Source organism: Setaria viridis, chromosome 7, assembly GCF_005286985.2.
Source record: "Setaria viridis chromosome 7, Setaria_viridis_v4.0, whole genome shotgun sequence".
NCBI lineage: Eukaryota > Viridiplantae > Streptophyta > Magnoliopsida > Poales > Poaceae > Setaria > Setaria viridis.
In genome coordinates, this window is record NC_048269.2 from 19,824,956 (window position 1) to 19,844,498 (window position 19,543).

Below are 19,543 nucleotides of genomic sequence, written 5' to 3' on the forward strand. Positions count from 1 at the left end.
TCATGCATAGTGAGATGCCTGCCCATATCAGAGGGGAAAAAAATCATATCTTGGCATCCAGGTAGTTTTTGACTTTCCGTTTTCAGGGGCGTTTGGTTCCCTTTGCTTATTTTTAGGAAGTGTCACATTAAATGTTTAGATACTAATTAGGAGTATTAAACGTAGGCTATTTACAAAACCCATTACATAAGTGGAGGCTAAACGGCGAGACGAACATATTAAGCCTAATTAATCCATCATTAGCAAATGTTTACTGTAGCAACACATTGTCAAATCATGGACTAATGCTTAATAGATTCGTCTCGCCGTTTAACCTCCGCTTATGTGATGGATTTTGTAAATAGTCTACGTTTAATACTCCTAATTAGTATCTAAACATTCGATGTGACGGGTGCTTAAAAATAAGCAACCGAACCAAACCAGGCCTCAGAGACGACAGGTCCACAAGCACTGTTCTTCTACCGTGTAGCTTTGGAGCCGCGAGCTTTGGGCCAAATGCTGGGACCAGTTGCGCGGATCGGATTTGTCAACGCAATTCTGTATTGATCTCTCAAGGTGTATATATGGTACATGTACAAGAGCACAACGTAAACAACGGAACTGCCTAACCAACCTCCCTAATCTGCAGGCACGTCCGAGTGAACGGGATCGTGGAGCTGGTCTAGCGACGGAATAACAGGAGAGCATTTAGCTCTCAAACAATTCGGAATCGGCACCCCCCTTCCTGCTCACCGGTCACAGCGCTTTTGCAAGGCAAGCCAAGCATCACCACACAAGGGCGGGCAAGCACCATGCCTTCCCGGTGCAGAGAGTTTAGCACCTCACCTTCACAAAAAGCGGCCTGTCAATTGTCAAGCCTCCGCAACTGAACAAGCGAGCATCCGCCGTCCCAGATAGGGCGTTCGCGTTCCCGTCATCGCTAGCTACAGGACGTTGGCGCCATGGATCGATCATATGGGAGGGGTGGACGTGTGGACACACGCGCCCGGATGGCCCGGGCTTCTCCCTCCGTTTCCTTGCAGCCATCTCCCCCATGGACTGGCCGCCCGCGCCACCCGGGGCCCGGAGCCACGCCGCCATCATCATGGTCCCTCGTCGCTCCGGCCACCGCCGCCCCCACAACTGCGACGTGCAATGTGCAGGCCGCCACGGATTACTGTTATTAGAGTCTCCTAGGGTCTTGGATATCAGAGGCTAAATTTTAACTTTATTGCATCAGCTGTTCGGATGCTAATTAGGAGGATTAAACATGAACTAATTACAAAACTAATAGTAGAACTCCTAGACTAAATCGCAAGACGAATCTATTAAGCCTAATTAATCCATCATTACCGAATGATTACTGTAGCATCACATTGTCAAATCATGAACTGATTAGGCTTAATAGATTTGTCTCGCAATTTAGCTTTGGGTTGTGCAATTAGTTTTGTAATTAACCTATATTTAAATTAGTATCAAACATCGGATGTGATAGGGCTATCTTATCTCCCAAACACCCTAGGATGCCAGGCTACTGGATAGGCAGGGAAAAAAAAGGAGAGGGATTTGGTGTGCAGAGGCCAGAGTGCTGTGGACATGTCATGATACGCGTCACTTGGCCCAGACCCAGAGAAAAGAGAGTTGAGTAGGCTGATGCCGAGGCTTTCGATCGGTTGAACAATGCATGCCACGCCGAGACGATGGCTGATTGATGAGTTAACAACGGTGGCGGCGTGGACCTGGCCGGTTGGCCCCCATCATCCATCCTGCGGCGCTCCGGGAGGCGGACGCGTGCGGCCTGGCGTCCTCCCTCCTCCGCCACATGGAAGTGGTGCGGCCGGAGTGGCCTGGCGGCGACGCGCGCTGTCCTGTCATCAGCCCGCAGCCGCCGTGGAAAGCGGGAGGCACGGACGGATCATCGCGGTGTCTGGTTTCGTCGGGTGATCGAGCATTCGAGCTTGCTTGCCTCCCACCTCCGCGCCACTCCCGGCCCCAGGATTATCATTGGCCTGTGTTGGTCTGGGCTACTGATGAAACAAAAGAAATGCCCTCTCCCTCTCCTCCGGCTGCTTGCTGGCCGCGGAAAGTGGCCCCGTTCGGCAGGGCAGTTGCCGCCCACTGACGAGGAAAAGGGAGGAAAAAAAAAGTCCACGGATGGATATCCTTATCCTGTTCCTATATAGTGGTCCACGTGGAATCTGTGCCACTTTGTTTTTGTTCTACTACTTGGTTCAGAAATGGCAGGAATTTTGGTAGGCTTGGGGAGCTCGCCCTCCGAATCACATGAATCCCGACACCGGGATTATTAAGGGGTGTTTGATACGAATTGCTAAACTTTAGTAGGGTCATATCGGGTGTTCGGATACTAATAAGGATTAAATTTGAGCTATTAAGGCTAATTAATCCATTATTAGCAAATGGTTAGTTTAATATATTCATCTCACGAATTAGACTCCATTTGCGCAATTAATTTTGTAATTAGAATATATTTAATACTCCTAATTAATATCAAACATCCGATGTGACAGGTGCTAAAGTTTAGGAGGGGTATCCAAACACCCCTATTGGGGATGAGATGCCCCGGGCACGCAACTGTGACTGATCGCTACAGCTACAGGATGCTTTTGCCTTCATGTGTTTCTGAGCAGTCTTCCCCGAAAAGAAAAGAAAATTTATTTTGCTGCATAATATATTATACTCCCTCCGTTTCCTTATTATTTGTCGCTTGGGAAGCAAGTTTGTGAGGGAAACATGATTTTAAATCTCGAGACAGATAAAAAGTTAGAGAGGTCGTATGTTCGTCTCGTTTTCTCGCGCGTCACGGCCGCGAGGCTGACCTCAACGGCCACGAAACGTTTGCCGGGGATCAGGCCGATCCATCATCTCTCTCAGCCCCGGGAGACGGAGGCGTGGAATGAAGAGGTTAGAGGTCTGTCGCCGTCGCCGCACGCCACGGGCCGGGGCCCCCCGGCTGGACGGATCGGATGACACGCACGGCACGAGGGGACAGTGTTGTCTTCGCGGGATTGATTGGATTTTGGAAGAACCTGCTCCTGCTGGACCCCTAACCATCGGCTTAAGCCTAAACAATCAGTCTTCTTGTTGCCTGCTCCAATGCTTGATCCGTGCACTGATCAATAATCTGAACACAAGGAAACCGTGCCACGGCAGTCGGGATGCCTACACGACCGATATGGTATCCATCCATGGACTGGAATCTGGCGTGCGTCAGTCAGCAAGGGGGCCAAGGGGACGTGATGCGTGATGCACGAACCCAGCAGGAAGGTACTCTGGTATTAGTTGGCGGCGGTTTTTCTGGTTGCGAGGTCCACGGCCGGGCAAAGGGGGCAGTTAGCCGTCGCCGTCGAGCCGTCGAGGGCCTGGGAGGCAGGGGAGGCTTGCGCGACAGCCATCCGTGGCCGTGGATGGACACGGAGGAGGCCGGTCGGGTCGGGTTGGGTTTGCGTTGCTTGCTCGCTCGCCTCGCTTCGCTTCGCAATGTTAATTTAACCCGCGCGCGCGCGCTGCGACATCGAGTGAGTGAATGCTGCGGGAGGAAAGGCAGCGACGCGGTCGGCCATGATGCGCGCGTGCGGCCGGGCTCCAGACCATATCATCACCATCAAAGCTACTCGCGTCCTCCTCCGAGAGGGACGGGCATGGGCTCTCCATCGATGAGAATACAGAGTACAGAGGTCATGAGGACATCAGGATAAAGTGTTTTAACAGTTGCTACTAATAGCAGCAGCAGCAGTAGTACAGGGGAGTGCTCGCTAGTGGCGCGCAAGGAGAAGTGACGCTGGTTTTTATGGTTTCAGGCTTTCCGCTGCTCCATGGTGCGGGCCAGAACAAGGCCGGGGCCGTGCTGATCAGGAAGAAGGAAGAAACCACAGCTCGGCTCGGTGCGCGCGCGCAGTGGCCTGGGCCAGCCCTGTCGTGGCCGGGAAGCAGGAGCTGATTCGTTCGCCAAGCTTTATTTTCTCGCTGGTGGATGTCACTCGCCGGAGCCTCGGGTGCACGCGATGCCGAGAGGATCTCCTCGTCCCGGGGGCCAAGTATATATCCGATGCATCCGCCCGATGATCCCCCCAGTCCCAGCCTCGATCCGTCAATCCATGGCGCATGCGTCGCGCCACCGCCCCGTCCCGTCCGTCGGTGCAAGACCCAGGAGAGCAACCTGATCGACGGTCGAGGGCTCTGACCGTTTCCACGCGACCGCCTCCCCACCAACAACCAAAATTTGTTTTACAGGAGCAAAGCAAAACCAGCCCACCTCGTCTCGTCTCGTCTCCCTCCCTTGATCATCGGATCAGCTGCCGAAGCAAAGCGCGTGCGCCGGTCCCGGACGCGACCGAGCAGGCAAATTATCAACGACAATGACGTGCGGCCTCCGGGACGGGGACCCGAGTCTGGAACTCTTGGATGCCCGCATCAGGCACGGTTGCTTCACCGAGCAATCAACCGACCGATCAGTGTGTCACCTACGCCGCGTGTTGGATCACTAATCGATTACTCATTGATTGTTATTACGGCAAAATTAAACGCTCCCGCCCTTATTTGATTTTTTTTTCCGGGGTTCGTTACGTCAGCATCGTACTAAACTCGCAAGGATTTGATGTTCAGGACACCGTACTAGTACTAGTCCGTCTTTGCATATAATTGCACTTCCTCTTCGGTGATGACTCATGAGCCATTTCTCGCCGGCGCCAAGAGTGCTTGTCCGTTTCGGCCCTTTTTCATCTACCACATCACCACCACTTTCTCCAACTTTTAGAGTAACTTCAAAAGCTCCCTTAAAATTGCCTCAAAATCTTATTTAAAGGAAAAATAAAAAAAATCTTACCTCCAACAGCTCCCTCATCCTTCCCGTAAAAATACGCGGACGCGAAAAACACCTTCGTTACCTTGTATATATCCGCGAGTCCGGTCTTCCCCAATTGTCTTGAACTGCTCCTTCCCGCATGCTGACGAGGACCAGGACGAGGGGGAGGGGTAGGAGAGGACGTCGTGGAGGAGGCGCCCGCCCGTCACGAGGACAAAGCACACCTAGTCCTGGAGCAAGCAAGCGATTAGTTTACCTTGCCGGATCCCCGCAACGTGAAGCTGACGCCCCTGGGCGCGACATCGAGCTCAACGGCGTTGAGCACAAGGAAGCGCGTGGGCGTGGTCATGTCGAGGCCCACTGCCACGGAGCCGGTGAAGGCGTAGGCGGTGAGGTCGGGCGCGAGGCTCAGGTCATAGTGCCATGGCACCGCGAAGCCGAGCAACTGCGCCTGGCCCCTGAACTGCTCGGCGGTCTGCTCTACCGCCACCATCAGCGAGAGGAGGAGGATCAGAGGAAGAGTTTGTGAAATGTCGGAGGGGGTGGAGGGGAGGAGAGGACTTGATGCGATGATTGGCGGAGGTGGGAGGGAGGGGGTTGGGCTTTAGCGAGACCGCGAGAGAAGCAAAGAAGGGAAGGGCGTGACGTGACCATTTTTGATGTATTGAGGATCTACTGTGGGATGATATAATTTTAGAAGAATAAATTTTTAGTAGAGCTCCCAGTAGATAGTTTTGGAGGAGATTTTTCGATAGACTCTTTGAGTTGCTCTTATCCGTTTCACGATTCAGCGATCGACGCCTACACTTACCAAATCAACCATGTGAACATGATAGCAGATCAACCTTTTTAAGTGCACAACGATTGACTCCCAAAAGCGGTGAAGTGGACGGGGAGAGCCCTCTACCCTCTTACCTTCGGCACCCTCTTACCCTCATCGAGTCACTGCTCCTGCCGTAGTTTCCCAACGGTAATTCCCTGCCGTTGTAAAAAAAAACACTGCTACACCAAACACGGCAGGTGATGCACGAATTGACCGTGGGTGGCCCCTAAGCCCCGTACAGTAACCAGCAACAAGTGCCTCCGTCAGGAAGCAGACACGCGCACGCTATCCGCAAGAACGGGATAATCACACGTGCAGCGTGGCGCGCGAGGTGGGGCCAAACCGTCAGAGGCTCGCGAGGGCATTTCCGTAATCCGGCAAAAAGCGAGCACTGTAGGACTGGCCCACCTCCCTCCGTATCCGTGCGGTCCCTGCCACGTCTCCCTCCGGACAATCGGATGCGTACCCTGCTGCGAGGACCGCGCGTACACGCGTCAGCGTGACTCCCAGCGGCAACTCACTCCACCCGCGAGACGCGCACCGTTGCCATGTGGGGACGGAGCAAATCTGGCCCCACGCGTCAGTGGCAGCGCGGTCGTGATCGGTTACCTTTACCTGCTCCCGCCGCCACGCGGGGGAAACCGGGAAAGGGGAATATAAGGTGACGGCGAAGTGACGTGTCCGAGTCGGCTAGCCGCACATGCGGGTCGGCGTCGCCGCTCGCCAAGCACCCCCCCACCACGCCAAGATTCTGGCCGAGATTCATCGGCCACCGGGACACGGCTCGCGCGGCTCGTTTCACGGTGGTCGCTCGCCGGCGGCTGACGTGTCTTTTGGTCACTGTATCTGGCGATGGATTCTGCACCACCGCTACGGCGGCTACCAGATGTCTGGTGCTTAGACAAGCAAAAAGGGGCAGGGTACTGTGCTACGACGTTACAAGAGCATTCATCATCGTACACTAATGTATAAAAGCAGGAAAGTCTTCGGCACACCAGCAGGGGGAAGCAGCCTGCATGTTATCTCTATACAAGTTAGGCAATCTAGCAGGAGTACAGACGTTTCATTAGCTCGTGGACCAAAAGTTCCGGGGCTCTTCTTCCGCCCTCTCCCTTTCTCCCATAAATGCAAATGGAAAAATTACGGTGGGCGCAGATGTGGAGGCCGAAACTTGTTGGTCCCTGCACCATCTTTTCTCCATGAGTATACTATACGCGCCACAATAAATCCATTTCAGTGAATTCTGGCATGTCATGATATTCATATAACGATCACATAACTCCGTCTACTGTGTCAATGGCTAAATAATCAGAATGATGTAAAGCAAAACGCTCAGAGCAAAGCTAGAAATTTGGCTTGAAGAACAAGTATGCTTATTAGCTCAATAATCAGATATTTATCTCTACAGTAAACTTGGCATTGAGGGGCCTCTGCCTCCCTCCCCACCATAACATGGAGAGATGTTGACGCAAAATTTGGATTTCAGGCACAGATATGAATGCTGAAACTGGTCGGATCCATGCACCATGTTTTCTTCACACACACACATGCATAATAAGTCTATATAATAAGTCTATTTTAGTGAATTCTTAGCATGCCGTGGTATTCTTTTAACGAGTGCCAATAATCTAATAATTAAACTGATGTAAAGCAAAATGATTAAGGCAATAATTTTAGCTCGGAGAGCAAATATGCTTATTCCAATCAATGGTTATATATTGGTGGCCTTTGCCCCATGTCCTCACCCCTAGAAAAATATACATATTACACGGAGTGAAAATGAACACATAAATTTTGTGCGATTAAATTCATTAAAATTATATGGTAAGTAGAAAACTGCAAAACTAAGCTACTAATTTTGCTCCTATTCGAAGCAATGTATATCTAAAATGTTTTTGCATGCTAAATACAAATTTGTATCAAACAAATGTACCGAGTTAGCAAAATAAGCATACCATGTTCTTCAGTATTTTTTTCGAAAAAACGCAAAATATGTTTATTTTATCTTAAGTTAAACTTTATCATTTTTACTAAGATAATTATCAACCTCTTTAATACCAGGATGAGCCAAGGGGTGAAGCTCTACAAATTATTAGGAAAAGAGAAAAACAAAAGAAATCTGCTACAGTAATATTTTGCACCAACTCTTTCAATATTATAGTGGATTGGGGAATTGATATTTCCTGGAAATGCTCTACCAAGCACTAAATTTATCCAATATAATGTTTTTTTAAAAAAGATGGCAAGAGGCTTTGCTAGCATTAAACCGCGTGTTCGATCAAGGAGTAATCACAAACAAGCACGGCATCGTAGACGCATAGTAGTACTCGCCGTCGGGAGGGGCAGTTTGGTCAAACCCGCAGCCCAGACGAGGGAAGAAGCCCCTAGCCCGTGGGCCCAGCTACCGAACCGTCTGGATGTCGCCTAACGCCGTCACCCGCAGCCAAATTACAGAAACGCCCTCCTCCTTCTCCGAGTCGGCTCGGCCGTCCGATCGGCGATCGCGTCCGGGACTCGCCCAACCGCTTCCCCAGCGGCGCACGGCCGCTATATCAATGACGCCCGCCGGGCGGCGACTATCTCGTTACGGAACAAACCAACTCGCGCGAAGCAACGGGAAGGAGAGAGGAAGAGTAAAGTTAGCGCGGCGCGGCGGAGGCGGCGAGATAGAGAGAGAGAGGGAATCGGCTTGGTCTCTCCGCCGAGTTTGAGTTGATCGGGGGAGGGGAACTGATGATGGGGGCGCGGGAGCCGGTGGCGATGGAGATACCGGCGGAGGAAGGGGCGGCGGCGAGGTCGCCGCCGCGGCGGATCAGGAGGAGGCTGGTGGAGGGGGCGCGCGGCGGCGGGGCGCCGGCGAGCGTGGAGGAGATCGAGGCCAGGCTCAGGGAGGCCGAGCTCCGGAGGCAGGTACGTGTCACTGTCGTGCTCCGTTTCCTTTCCCCGTGGTAGTTTGGTTCGCGTTGCTTCTCGCTCATGGTTGGGTTGGGTTGCGTGGCTGTGGAGTGAACTGTGAAGTCCAAGTATTCATTCATCGGAGTCTTTGCCTGAACTCTTTAGAGAGAAGTTACTCGATCGCTTTTCAGTTTTTACTGGTGAGGTGAGGAGGGTCCTTTCTGTCCGATTGTTTCTGAAGCTGCTTCCTTTTAAGAAAAAAAAATGGTGCGATTTCAGAGGCGTTTCACTTACTCCCAAATTGGAGTTTTTTTTTTGTTGCAAGATACGAACTTTTCTGCTCTTTGCTTGGTGCAATTTTTGTTGGCCGGTTAGGAACGGGAAATTGGGAGGTGCGCAGCATGTGGAAAGTTTTCTGTGACCTTCGAAGCTCCCTTTCGGTGGTTAGGATTCGTGGGGGAGTTGAAGTAACATTCCTTGTCGGATTCTATTCGCGGTAGGTACTGAGGTAGTCATGAGCTCAAGTCGGATTCACGTGTGCCTTCAATTTTGCCTTTGCGTTCGGTTCGGGCTTGCCGCGGTTCTTCCTCACCTCGCGGCTTTGAGCTATATGGATTAAAGCGTCCTTTCCCCAAATAAAGGTCTCGGTTTCATCGGTTCCTTCCATCGCCTTTTGACTCTTTTTTATGTACTCTTATTATTATCGGCTTTGGCTTTATCCGCAGGTCTTAGAAAACGTAATAAACGACTGCTGAGATTGTATTTTAGTTGCCTGCAGCGACGTATGCCAATTTGCATGTTTGTGAAAATACCTTTTTCATAAATCAGAAAGTAGATAAATTGATATACCTTTTGGTATTCGTGGTAATAAAATTAAGGTAATTTGTTAGGAGCAGTTTGGTTACCACCGACCACTTGGATTGGCTTAGAAGTAACTTGCCTGACACCTGTACCTCTGCAGAAGTTGGGTTACTAGAAGTCTAGAAACATGGTTAAAACTTTTGTTGGTTGATGTGATTTGATAGGTGCAGTCCAGTTTGCTTTTAACAACCGAGAGGTTTTTTCTTGGGGAAATTCTGAGCTTGCTAGAGTCTCCTGGGCTTGCCAGCAGTCCGATGGTTCTCGAGAGTTGTCATGTTTCCTGTTTATTTGATTCAGTTTGAGAGAATTGTCATAGGAAACAACTAAGTGGAGTCGAATTTGTATTAGGATAACTTGCTGACTTATGTTCAAATGTTACTTTTCAGCAATTCCATGAATGGTTGGCCTGCAAAGCAAGGAAGAAGCCGCGGAGCCCGTCATGGTCCTCTCAGGAGGAAGATCATGGGCAGCGCCTTGAAGCAAAGCTTCTGGCTGCTGAGCAGAAGAGGTTAAGCCTCCTGGCAAAGGCGCGGAACCGATTGGCCAAGTTGGATGAACTCCGACAGGCTGCTAAGAATGATGTGGAAATGCGGTTTGAGAAGGAAAGGGAAGAACTTGAGACCAGAGTTGAGTCTCGTGTCCGGCAGGCAGAGGAGAATCGCTTGAGGCTTCTGCATGCTGATATGCAGAAGCGAGCTGCGCTGAAGGAGAGAACAGCGAGGTCCCTGGTGCAGAAGGCAACATCAGAGAGCAAATACATGGAGCAAGTGCGGACTGCAATTTTGCAAAAGCGCACTGCTGCTGAGAAGAAACGGCTGAGGTTGCTGGAAGCTGAAAAGATGAAGGCTCAAGCTAGGCTTTTGCGCATCCAAAAAGCCGCCATGACTGTATGCAGCCAAAGAGAAACAGAGAGGAAAAAACTGAAAGAACAGTTGGACAGCAAACTTCAGAGGGTACTTATTCTCAACTTCTCATAGATGTGTTAATTCTAGAATTTTTTATCCTTCTGTTCTATTTCTGATATTCATAGATTATCTGATTGGAACAGGCAAAGAGGCAGAGAGCTGAGTATTTGAAGCAGCGAGGAAGTCCTCGCAATTCTGCCCATGCTGATTACATCAAGCATGCGGATTTCTTCTCTATAAAGCTAGCGAGGTAATGATGTTGCTCTCAACAAATACATATTTATATTCTGTCTGGTGAGTGGAATTAATCTGATATTTTCGGTCATTTTATTGTACTTCAGATGCTGGAGAATATTTGTGAAATCCAGGAAGACAACACTTACATTGGTTGAAGCTTATGATGCCTTGGGAATTAATGAGAAGTCTGTGAAAAGTATGCCCTTTGAAAATTTAGCTATGTCAATGGAATCTCCTACAGTTCTTCAGACTACAAAGGCATTACTTGACCGATTGGAGAGACGTCTTGTCATTTCTCATTCAGTAGCATCTTCGTCACTGGAAAATGTTGACCATCTACTGAAACGCGTTAGTTCTCCACCGAGGAGGAAGGTACCTCCTAGCAGGGAGGGAAGAACACGGGCAGTTGCAAAAAGATCAGCTAAAAGTTCTGTGGCAAGCATCAGATTGCCTAGATACTCACTGAGGGTTGTGCTTTGCGCTTACATGATACTGGCTCATCCCAGTGCTGTTTTAAGCGGGCAAGGTGAAAGGGAGAAACAGCTTATGGAGTCAGCAGCAAACTTTATCAAGGAATTCGAGCTGTTAATTAAGATAATACTTGATGGACCAGGGCGGTCATCTGATGTTACTGGTCAGAGGAAATTCCGGACTCAGTTGGCTAATTTTGACAAGGCGTGGTGCACATATCTTTACTGCTTTGTGGTGTGGAAGGTAAAAGATGCAAGATTATTGGAGGAAGATCTTGTTAGGGCTGCATGCAAGCTTGAGCTGTCAATGATGCAAACATGCAAGCTAACTGCGGATGGGCAGTCACCAAATAATCTTACTCATGACATGAAGGCAATTCAGAAGCAGGTTACTGATGATCAAAAGCTCTTACGCGAGAAGGTTCAGCACCTGAGTGGCGATGCTGGCATTGAGCGGATGGACTCTGCTCTTTCAGATACGAGGTCAAAATTCTTTGAAGCAAAGGAGAATGGAAGTCCATTAGCAGCACCAGTTGCAAATGTATTTACCCCTTTGAGCATTAATTCGTCTGGGAAGACCCCTTCTGTGGTTAAGGAGAATTCGAGGACAAATGCTCTAGGATCAAGTTCTGTTGCCCGTTCTCTGCTTGGTGCTTCTTCATCAAGCAGTACATCACCAGTGAAGCAGCTGACAGAGAATGAGCAAATGGTCAATGAAATGCTTCATGAGGATGACAGTGCTTTTGCTGGAAGGTCTGATAGTGCTAATACTGCTGAGGAGGAGTTCCAGAAGAAAGTGAGAGAAACGATGGAGAAAGCTTTCTGGGACTCGGTCACCGACTCAATTAGAGGAGACATGCCTGATTATAGTCGATTGATCAACCTTGTAAAGGAAGTGAGGGATTCATTACATGAGTTGGCCCCAAAGGAGTGGAAGGAGGAAATACTAGAGAATATTGACATAGAAATTCTGTCCCAGGTACTTGGGTCAGGTTCCCAGGATGCACAATACTTGGGGCAGATTTTGCAGTATTCTCTAGCTATGGTCCGCAAGCTCTCTGCTGCTGCAAAGGAGGATGAGATGAAGAAAAGCCACGACAAACTATTGAGTGAGTTGGCTGCAAGTTCTGAAGTCAATGACAATGGCATCAACTCATTTGTCATTGCTGTCATCAAGGGCCTGCGTTTCATACTGGAAGAAATAAAGGTACGTTCTTGTGCTAATCTTAACACATTAAACATTCCTAGCCTTTATCATCAAAATAAACATTCCTAGAATTGATTGCACCTTGCATATGTTTAGATTCTTACACTATCCTTTGCAAAACAGGAACTGCAAGCAGAAGTGAGTAAGGCACGAATCCAGTTGATGCAGCCGATTATAAAAGGATCTGCGGGAGTGGAGTACCTGCAGAAGGCTTTCACTGATCGCTATGGGCCACCTGACAATGCATCAGCTTCTCTCCCCCTAACTATGCAATGGATTTCGACGTCAAAGAACATTGTGGAAGAAGAATGGAGTGAACATTCAGACTGTCTTTCAATAATACCATCAGCAGGCCAGGCTCCTGCCCTTGTTCCAGTGCTCCGTGCTGGTCATGGAGCTCCAGTAGAGCAACCATCTTCATCTGCAGCAGGCGCTTCTGGTCAACCAGAGTGCAAGGGTGAGAAGCTGGACAAGCTGATAAGGATCGGCCTGTTGCAACTCATCACTAGCATGGAAGGCTTGCAAATGCAGTCAACTCCTGAAAGCTTGCAAATTAATCTGCTGAGGCTGAGGTCCGTGCAGAGCCAATTCCAGAAAGTGATTGCGATCGCCACAAGGTAACGATTCTATCATTTGGCCTCTGATATAACTAGTCTGTCATGTCATACTGATATGAATCGTGTTATTTGTTCAGCATGCTCGTCCTTCGCCAAGTTCTGATGAGTGAGAATTCAAAGGCCACTCCTTTGGAACTGGAAAATGCCATCTCAGAACTCTTCAAGGCCCTCGAGAAGATACTGGACAGCTCCCCTGATGCTGGCACGGAAGAGATTGTGGAGGCGATGATCAGCGCATCAGCCTCAGTTGGCTCACCATCAGAGGAGAAAATTCAGGCCAGGAGGCAGATGATCACCCGGGTGTTCCTCAAGAGTCTCCAGCCCGGCGACGTGGTCTTCAAGGTGGTCTCCCGGGCAGTCTACTGTGCTTTCCGCGGTGTAGTCCTGGGTGGCAGCAGCCCCAAGGGCCAGAAGCTGGCTGACGCAGCAATGCGCCGCATCGGCGCAGTGAAGCTTGTCGACAGAGTGGTGAAGGCTGCTGAGGTGCTGATCAAGGTGGCAACGGTGTCAGAGAAGGTCCATGGTCCTTGGTACAAAGCTCTGATGTGAATGCCAACGGTTTGGTTCTTATTGTGAATATATAGACGGTCAAAATGTGTAAATTCCCTGACCCACTGGGTGAGGTGGGAGGTATGGCGTTGTACAGCAATTTATAGTTGTTGATCAGTAGGAAGTTCAGGATGTGAAGAATTCTGGTGAACTGGGCGAATATGGATGTCCGTGCACCAGAATTTAGTCTGGATTCAAAGGATGCTAAATTGCATCTGGGGATGTAAATTGTGACGTGGTCTTTTGATTTTAGAACTGAATAATGTAAATAATTGATGAAAGTTATTTATATGCTGTGCATATGTCAGCTTGTTTCGATTGAGGAAGACTTGAATTTGGTTGAAACATACGTTCTTTTCAAAGTATTAGCTATCTTGCGCAAGTTCGTGATTGTTTTGCAGAGTGTGAAGGGCCTATCGTGCATGATACTAGCTGAAAATTTGCTGGTAGCGGCAAACCATCTCACGCAGAGGGCCCTGGCACGCAGCGTCCTGTTTTGACCAGAGGAGTGTAACATACACAACGTATTCCTCATAAGGTCATAAGGAGGCACACAAACTATTCAGATGACAAACATCTCAAAATCACACACATGTAGCAGAATGTGAATAAGATGGAACTCGCCCGACTATCAATTCCATCAAATACAGGCATGCAGCCATTAACTGACTGGTGATATACATAGGATCCTACATTCCCTACTAATGGTATCTTTAGCTCTCGGTTACCCTCTAAGAAAAATAAAATGATGTAATTACAACAATGGCATTATGGAACCAATTAGCACGCAGACTTTCTGCTGCTTAGATGTTCAACAAATTAGCTCAAAATCAAGAACCTTTGGCTCAGCTTCCAAAAGCTCTCAAATGACGGATACTCATTTTGGTGCATCAAGGTTTCAAATTGGACCACCAAAGAGTAGGCTATGAAAAAAAGACACCAACCCTAGCAACTAGTACTAGTTCATTTTTGTTTCCATTTGTTGATATACTTGAGGAATGACATGGAAGGGCTATCCTCTTTTGGTTGAGCATGTATACGAGTGGAACGCCGCAAGTCAACCTCTTCATGTAACGTTTTCTGTTCAGTGTCCTTCGATGTGTTTTCCAAAGCGTTACTGCATGAACAAATGAGGGGAAAGAGAAATTAGTTGAAGGGTTAAGAGCAAAACTTGCACCGAACCAGCTGTTGCGTAATAGCTTAAACCTAAGAGCAGCAGTTTCAGGGCAATATGGACTTGAACAAAGGTTTGCATCATGCTCTATTTGTAACTAAAAGAGTAAAAGACAACATGTCCAAAAGCTCACAAATAGAAAACATATACAATATACTTGTCCATTTGAAGACAAACTCAATGTTTTATTAAGAACTATATAACATGTTTTTCCAAATCAAGAATGCTTCAGAAAACTGATACTTTGCTTGTAAATTTAAAACTGCTACAGCCAGTAATTCACGCGTGATGTCCCCTAAAGAAAGAGTCTTGGAAAGGCCAAAACTGTGCTAACAATATTACGCAAGAACTAAGAGAAACAATCTTGTGGTACTCAACATGGGCCCTGGCTCTTGAGCCACTGACCACCTATCAGTATATACTCCGTAAAGAAATTCCGCACCTTATCTTATCATAGGACTTGTCAAGCTGACGCTTGAGTGCTCTCTCCCTTGTGCCTTTGATGTTCAATGATCCCAGAAGTGCATCAAGCTGTTATTTGAAATTGGCCGAGACGTTACAACAAGAAAGCGAAACATAGGGAGCATAGGGATCTCAGTAGCAAAGCAATCACCTCTTCCTTAGTGCTGTAGTAACCCCACTCTTTGGAATCTGCACTTTCAGCAAAAAGTCTCCCTTCACACCTAAAAAACCAATACCTATTGTAGAATCTGTCTTTTCCAAGATGACCGGGTCGTAGAGATTGCTGCTCCATTTCAGTTTCAAGGTGTCTTCTCTAAAAAAAAGAAGACGAGGAAGAAGTTAGCATATAAACTTTTTCATGAACAGATTCAGCAGATAAATGTATATGCAGATGTAAGAATGAACAAGAGCGCATGGAAGTTCATGTAAAATGGTATATATTCACAGTTCTCACCAGAAACATTTTCTCATCTCCAGTCTTGCTGGACAAAAAAATGTTCAAGCCCTTTTGCTCTTTTCCCTCAGGCTGATTCTTAGGACATTCGTTATCATTTTGTATAGTATCAGTGTGATTTATTCCGTTTTCTGCTACCCCTTCCATGTTAAACTTCTGCTCTTCCCTATTCTTTCTAGCATCCTCCCTTTTTGCAGCTGCAAGTGCTTGTTGCTGGTCAATCCATTCATTTAATTGCCCTCGTACTGCAGAAGTTGTAATGGCTTCCTCTACCAGTTCCCTGAGAATTTTAAGCTTTAGACCAGTGTCAAGAAGACCATAATGACCCCTTCGTATCTTTGACACTTTACTGGAGAATTCTTCTTTTCTTATCATCTCCAAGAAATTGCATAGATACTCAGCCCAGGTGACTAGAGTTACCTACAGAAACATTCAAGCAACTGAGAAAAGAAAAGTACAAGAGTGCCTCAAGGCCACCTGAATTAAGAAAATGAAGAAGAAATCACCTTTAGTGTCTTTTTCTTGTTCAGGAGAAATGTAAAATATTCACCTTCATCTCTAATAAGCAAGTGGAAAAGTGCAGCATGCATTTCCACCACAAGAACAAGGTTGCTTTCTTTGTTGCAAATTGCATTCTCCAGATCTGAGAGGGAAAATGGTGACAAGCATAGAAGCCTCCCGAATGACAAACAGAATTCCCAGACCATAAGGAGATCCCCCACAGAATCTACAGGCACTCTAAAGTCTCTAGATAGTGGAGGTCTCTTTGGCAAAATGGGATCATCTGCCGTAGGCTTTACTAAAAGATCATCAATTGGATATTTAACTGGCAAACCTACTAGCTTCTCATCTGTAAATCATATGAAAGCCAAAAGTAAGAAGCCTAGCAGAAAAAGTAGTGGTATGAAACTATTTAAACTTATAAACTGAAATAAATGGCAAGGATATCTGCTAGATCACCTTTCTTCAACTTGTTACTGGTATCTTCTCCATTTGCAAACCGTTTCCTTCCTTTGTACAAATCTTCACCATTCTGTGAGCCATGCTTGATTTAGAGTAATGATAAATATGGAATTAAACAAAGGAAATGAGAAAATATGGTTACCATAATGTCTTCTGGGGGCTCAGTGTCTATCCCATATTTCCTTGCAAGATCTGCATTTACTATCCATGGAGATCTTTTTGATGTTGAATCCCTAATAAACATTTTCAGTATATTACGACTAGCAGGTGCCTTCTTGCGAATTAGATCATCAGCTTTAACCACTGAAGTGTTGACTACTGCATTCTCTTGGCCAAGCCAACCCACCTCGTACAATTTGGTGCTACCAGAGCCTATAACCTTCAAGATCTTGCAAGCAGCCTCAGAACCATCTTTTTTAGCATGTAATTCTTGTCCTTCAAAAAAATCCAATAGCAGACTACAGTATACTTTCTCGAGAAGATCAGTCAAGCTAAGAGTGCCTGAAGTAAATGTAGCAGAAAATTTCATTAGGCACATTTAAGAACCTCAAAATTCTACAAAAAGAAACAAAAAAAATGTTCTTCACATAATAGATCAATGTATCATGACAGCATGAAGCAAAAAACAAGAAACGGAAGTACCAGGGGGACAATATATGTAAAATAAGTATGTTGTGATCTATATGTAGGGATCGTTTGACAGATTGCGAGTCCTTAAGAATTTTTTACAATGATATAGAATTGCCTTCAAATTTATCAAGAAAAATAACTGCAAACATCAAGAGGAAAGTAGTGCCAGGTATGAGTAAGACTAGTCAATGGACATAATGGAAAATGTCCAATACAAAACTCAGTGAGAAACATAAAATTCTAAACATGTCAAGGTATCAAAACTATGGATAATAGATCGCCCAAACAATATTAGCTAGATGTACCTTTATCTAACATAGGACAAATGAGAAAACACATAAGAAAATGCTAGGTCAATTTGGACAAGACCAACAGTGTGTATCATCAAGAAATAAAAAATAATATTGCAAGCAAGCTCGGCAGTGTACAATCGTAACAATAATGTTAATAAATGTTTAAAAAAAACTGAAAGAGGTTTAGCCTTACTGTATTGAATCATCTCGAGAACATGAGCTATCAGCTCTTTCGGCAACAGTTGAGCCTTCACTGCAGCTTGTTGCTCACAAACCAAAGCTTCCTCATAGGTAAGATTAGACTTTCCAGACACCTCACAAGTCCAGACCTTCTGACGATAAAGGTTCAACCTATTCAGGTATTCCCTAATCAAATAGTCAAGGACACAAGCATATTTCTGCAATATAATCTAGGAAAGTGTGAAAGTTACAAGGTATCCGATTTGATTAAAATGTTCTATTCATATCAGGTACATATCAATTAGCTGGCATTAATGGCATGCAAAAGGATACTGATAATCTCGGAATATCTCCTTAGTGAACCTAATTTGGAACACCTCCTCATTAGGATCCAAGTTATCTGGTGGCTCCAGTAAGGAGAAAGTGGATCTCCTTAGTAGAGGCATTGGATCACTGTTATACAACCTCCAAATGGACTATTTATTTGACACCTGCAAAAGTTCACGATTGTAATTACAATCTCCTTCATTGAAAGCTGTAAGCTCCTAGCCATCACACCACACAAATAAAGCATGCATACTCGTGTTAACTGATAAAACCAGACACTGTAAGCAATGCATGCATAGTAAAATTTATTAACAATCAACACGTAAAGTTCCAAGTCAGTCTTTGTTTCAGTATGCACATGCTAATTTCCATTGAAAAAAATCTAACTTATATATGATACAGGATAAAAAATATAAAGTAAATACAACCAGTGCGGTACTTCAAAGCCAACAGCATGCCGATTACATCATCAAGCATTCGCCTCAGCTGCTCAAGAGGCACATATCATATGACAACAGCCATGTTCGACACAGAATGCAAGATAGGATACATACCCTTGGGCCTTGGCTTAACACTCTGTCTCTCTCTAGTTAAAGATCAAGAAACCCAGAAATACACAACAATGCAGTATGACTGCTCAGTACAAGTTACAGAGGACAAGACAAGACCAGCCATATCCACCTTTTTAACTGGTACGAAAATCAAGCACGAACTTATCAACACGCCACTCCAATCGGCACAAATCCAAGAATCAATAAACTCCCTATGGCCTTATGATCATCCCCACCGAATCATCGATTGCCGCTGGAGCACGCCCCCACAAAACCCGATTCGAGCTCCACAAAAACTCTGCCATTCCCAACCCCGCAGAACGAAACCCCCAAACAGCCGCATCGGCGCCTACGAACCCTAGCCCAACGCAACCCGCACCAGCCACCGACCACCCGCGCACCATCCCAGCACCAAGAAACCCGAGAGCGCATCAAGAGATTCAGAACCACCTAAGCATCAGCTCGTCGCCTCCAAACCTACACCAAACAGCGTCACACAGTAACAAGGACAGGATTTCCAGGCTCACCGACAAGTCTCGCTGGTACGGCACGGCCGGCGGCGGTGCGGGAGGCCCCGTCGCGTCGGGGAGCTGCAGGGACGACGGTGGAGGTCCGGCTGGGCGCGGGCACGCGCGCGCCCCCCGCGGTGGGCGGGGAGGCGCCGCCGGTGAAGGCCCCGAGCTTGGCCCCGCGGCGGTGGTTTGGCGCCCGAGTTTTCGAGTTGGCCGAGCGGAGGTGGGAGGGAGATTGGAGAACGGGAAGGTGGTGGAGAAATGGCAGAGGGAACGACGGGGGGGGAATTTATAGCGGTTTGATGTGGCCAAACGGACGGTTGCTCGCTTAATCACTGGGGAGCACCTTTGCAGCCAGGTACCTCGATTCTGGGGTTATTTGGTCACCATCGGACTGGATGGAATTTGAGAATTTGTTCTCCCGTTCTACAAGAAGTCTAGTACCTAGAATGCGAGTTACACAAATTTGGTGTATCAAAGGTTGTATAGAATTGTGTTATGCTAGTTGCTAAATGTTTTCTAGACGACTATGGGTTTTATTGAATCTTGTATGGAGAAGGTTTGTTTTGACATAATCTGTGAACGAGTCTACAAAATCGAATAAGATAAAGTTGAATATCCTCTTAGGCCCT

General features: G+C 47.1%; 2 protein-coding genes across 2 annotated transcripts; one reads left to right on the forward strand and one right to left on the reverse strand.

The window, feature by feature from the left end:
* Nucleotides 1–8,213: 8,213 nt before the first annotated feature.
* LOC117863436 (uncharacterized) lies at nt 8,214–13,681 on the forward strand. Its single transcript, XM_034747132.2, has 6 exons — nt 8,214–8,534; nt 9,767–10,333; nt 10,429–10,535; nt 10,627–12,199; nt 12,323–12,816; nt 12,894–13,681. The coding sequence occupies exons 1-6, from the start codon at nt 8,358–8,360 to the stop codon at nt 13,363–13,365; spliced, it is 3,390 nt and encodes a 1,129-aa protein (XP_034603023.1). The 5' UTR covers nt 8,214–8,357; the 3' UTR covers nt 13,366–13,681.
* A 279-nt stretch (nt 13,682–13,960) lies between these two features.
* On the reverse strand, nt 13,961–19,336 carry LOC117863437 (uncharacterized). The gene is made up of 10 exons (XM_034747133.2): nt 18,927–19,336; nt 17,855–18,012; nt 17,535–17,707; nt 16,561–16,919; nt 16,416–16,488; nt 15,962–16,305; nt 15,456–15,875; nt 15,153–15,314; nt 14,982–15,070; nt 13,961–14,482 (listed from the first exon to the last, which is right to left on the reverse strand). The coding sequence occupies exons 2-10, from the start codon at nt 17,965–17,967 to the stop codon at nt 14,329–14,331; spliced, it is 1,887 nt and encodes a 628-aa protein (XP_034603024.1). The 5' UTR covers nt 17,968–18,012; nt 18,927–19,336; the 3' UTR covers nt 13,961–14,328.
* Between the last annotated feature and the right edge of the window lie 207 nt (nt 19,337–19,543).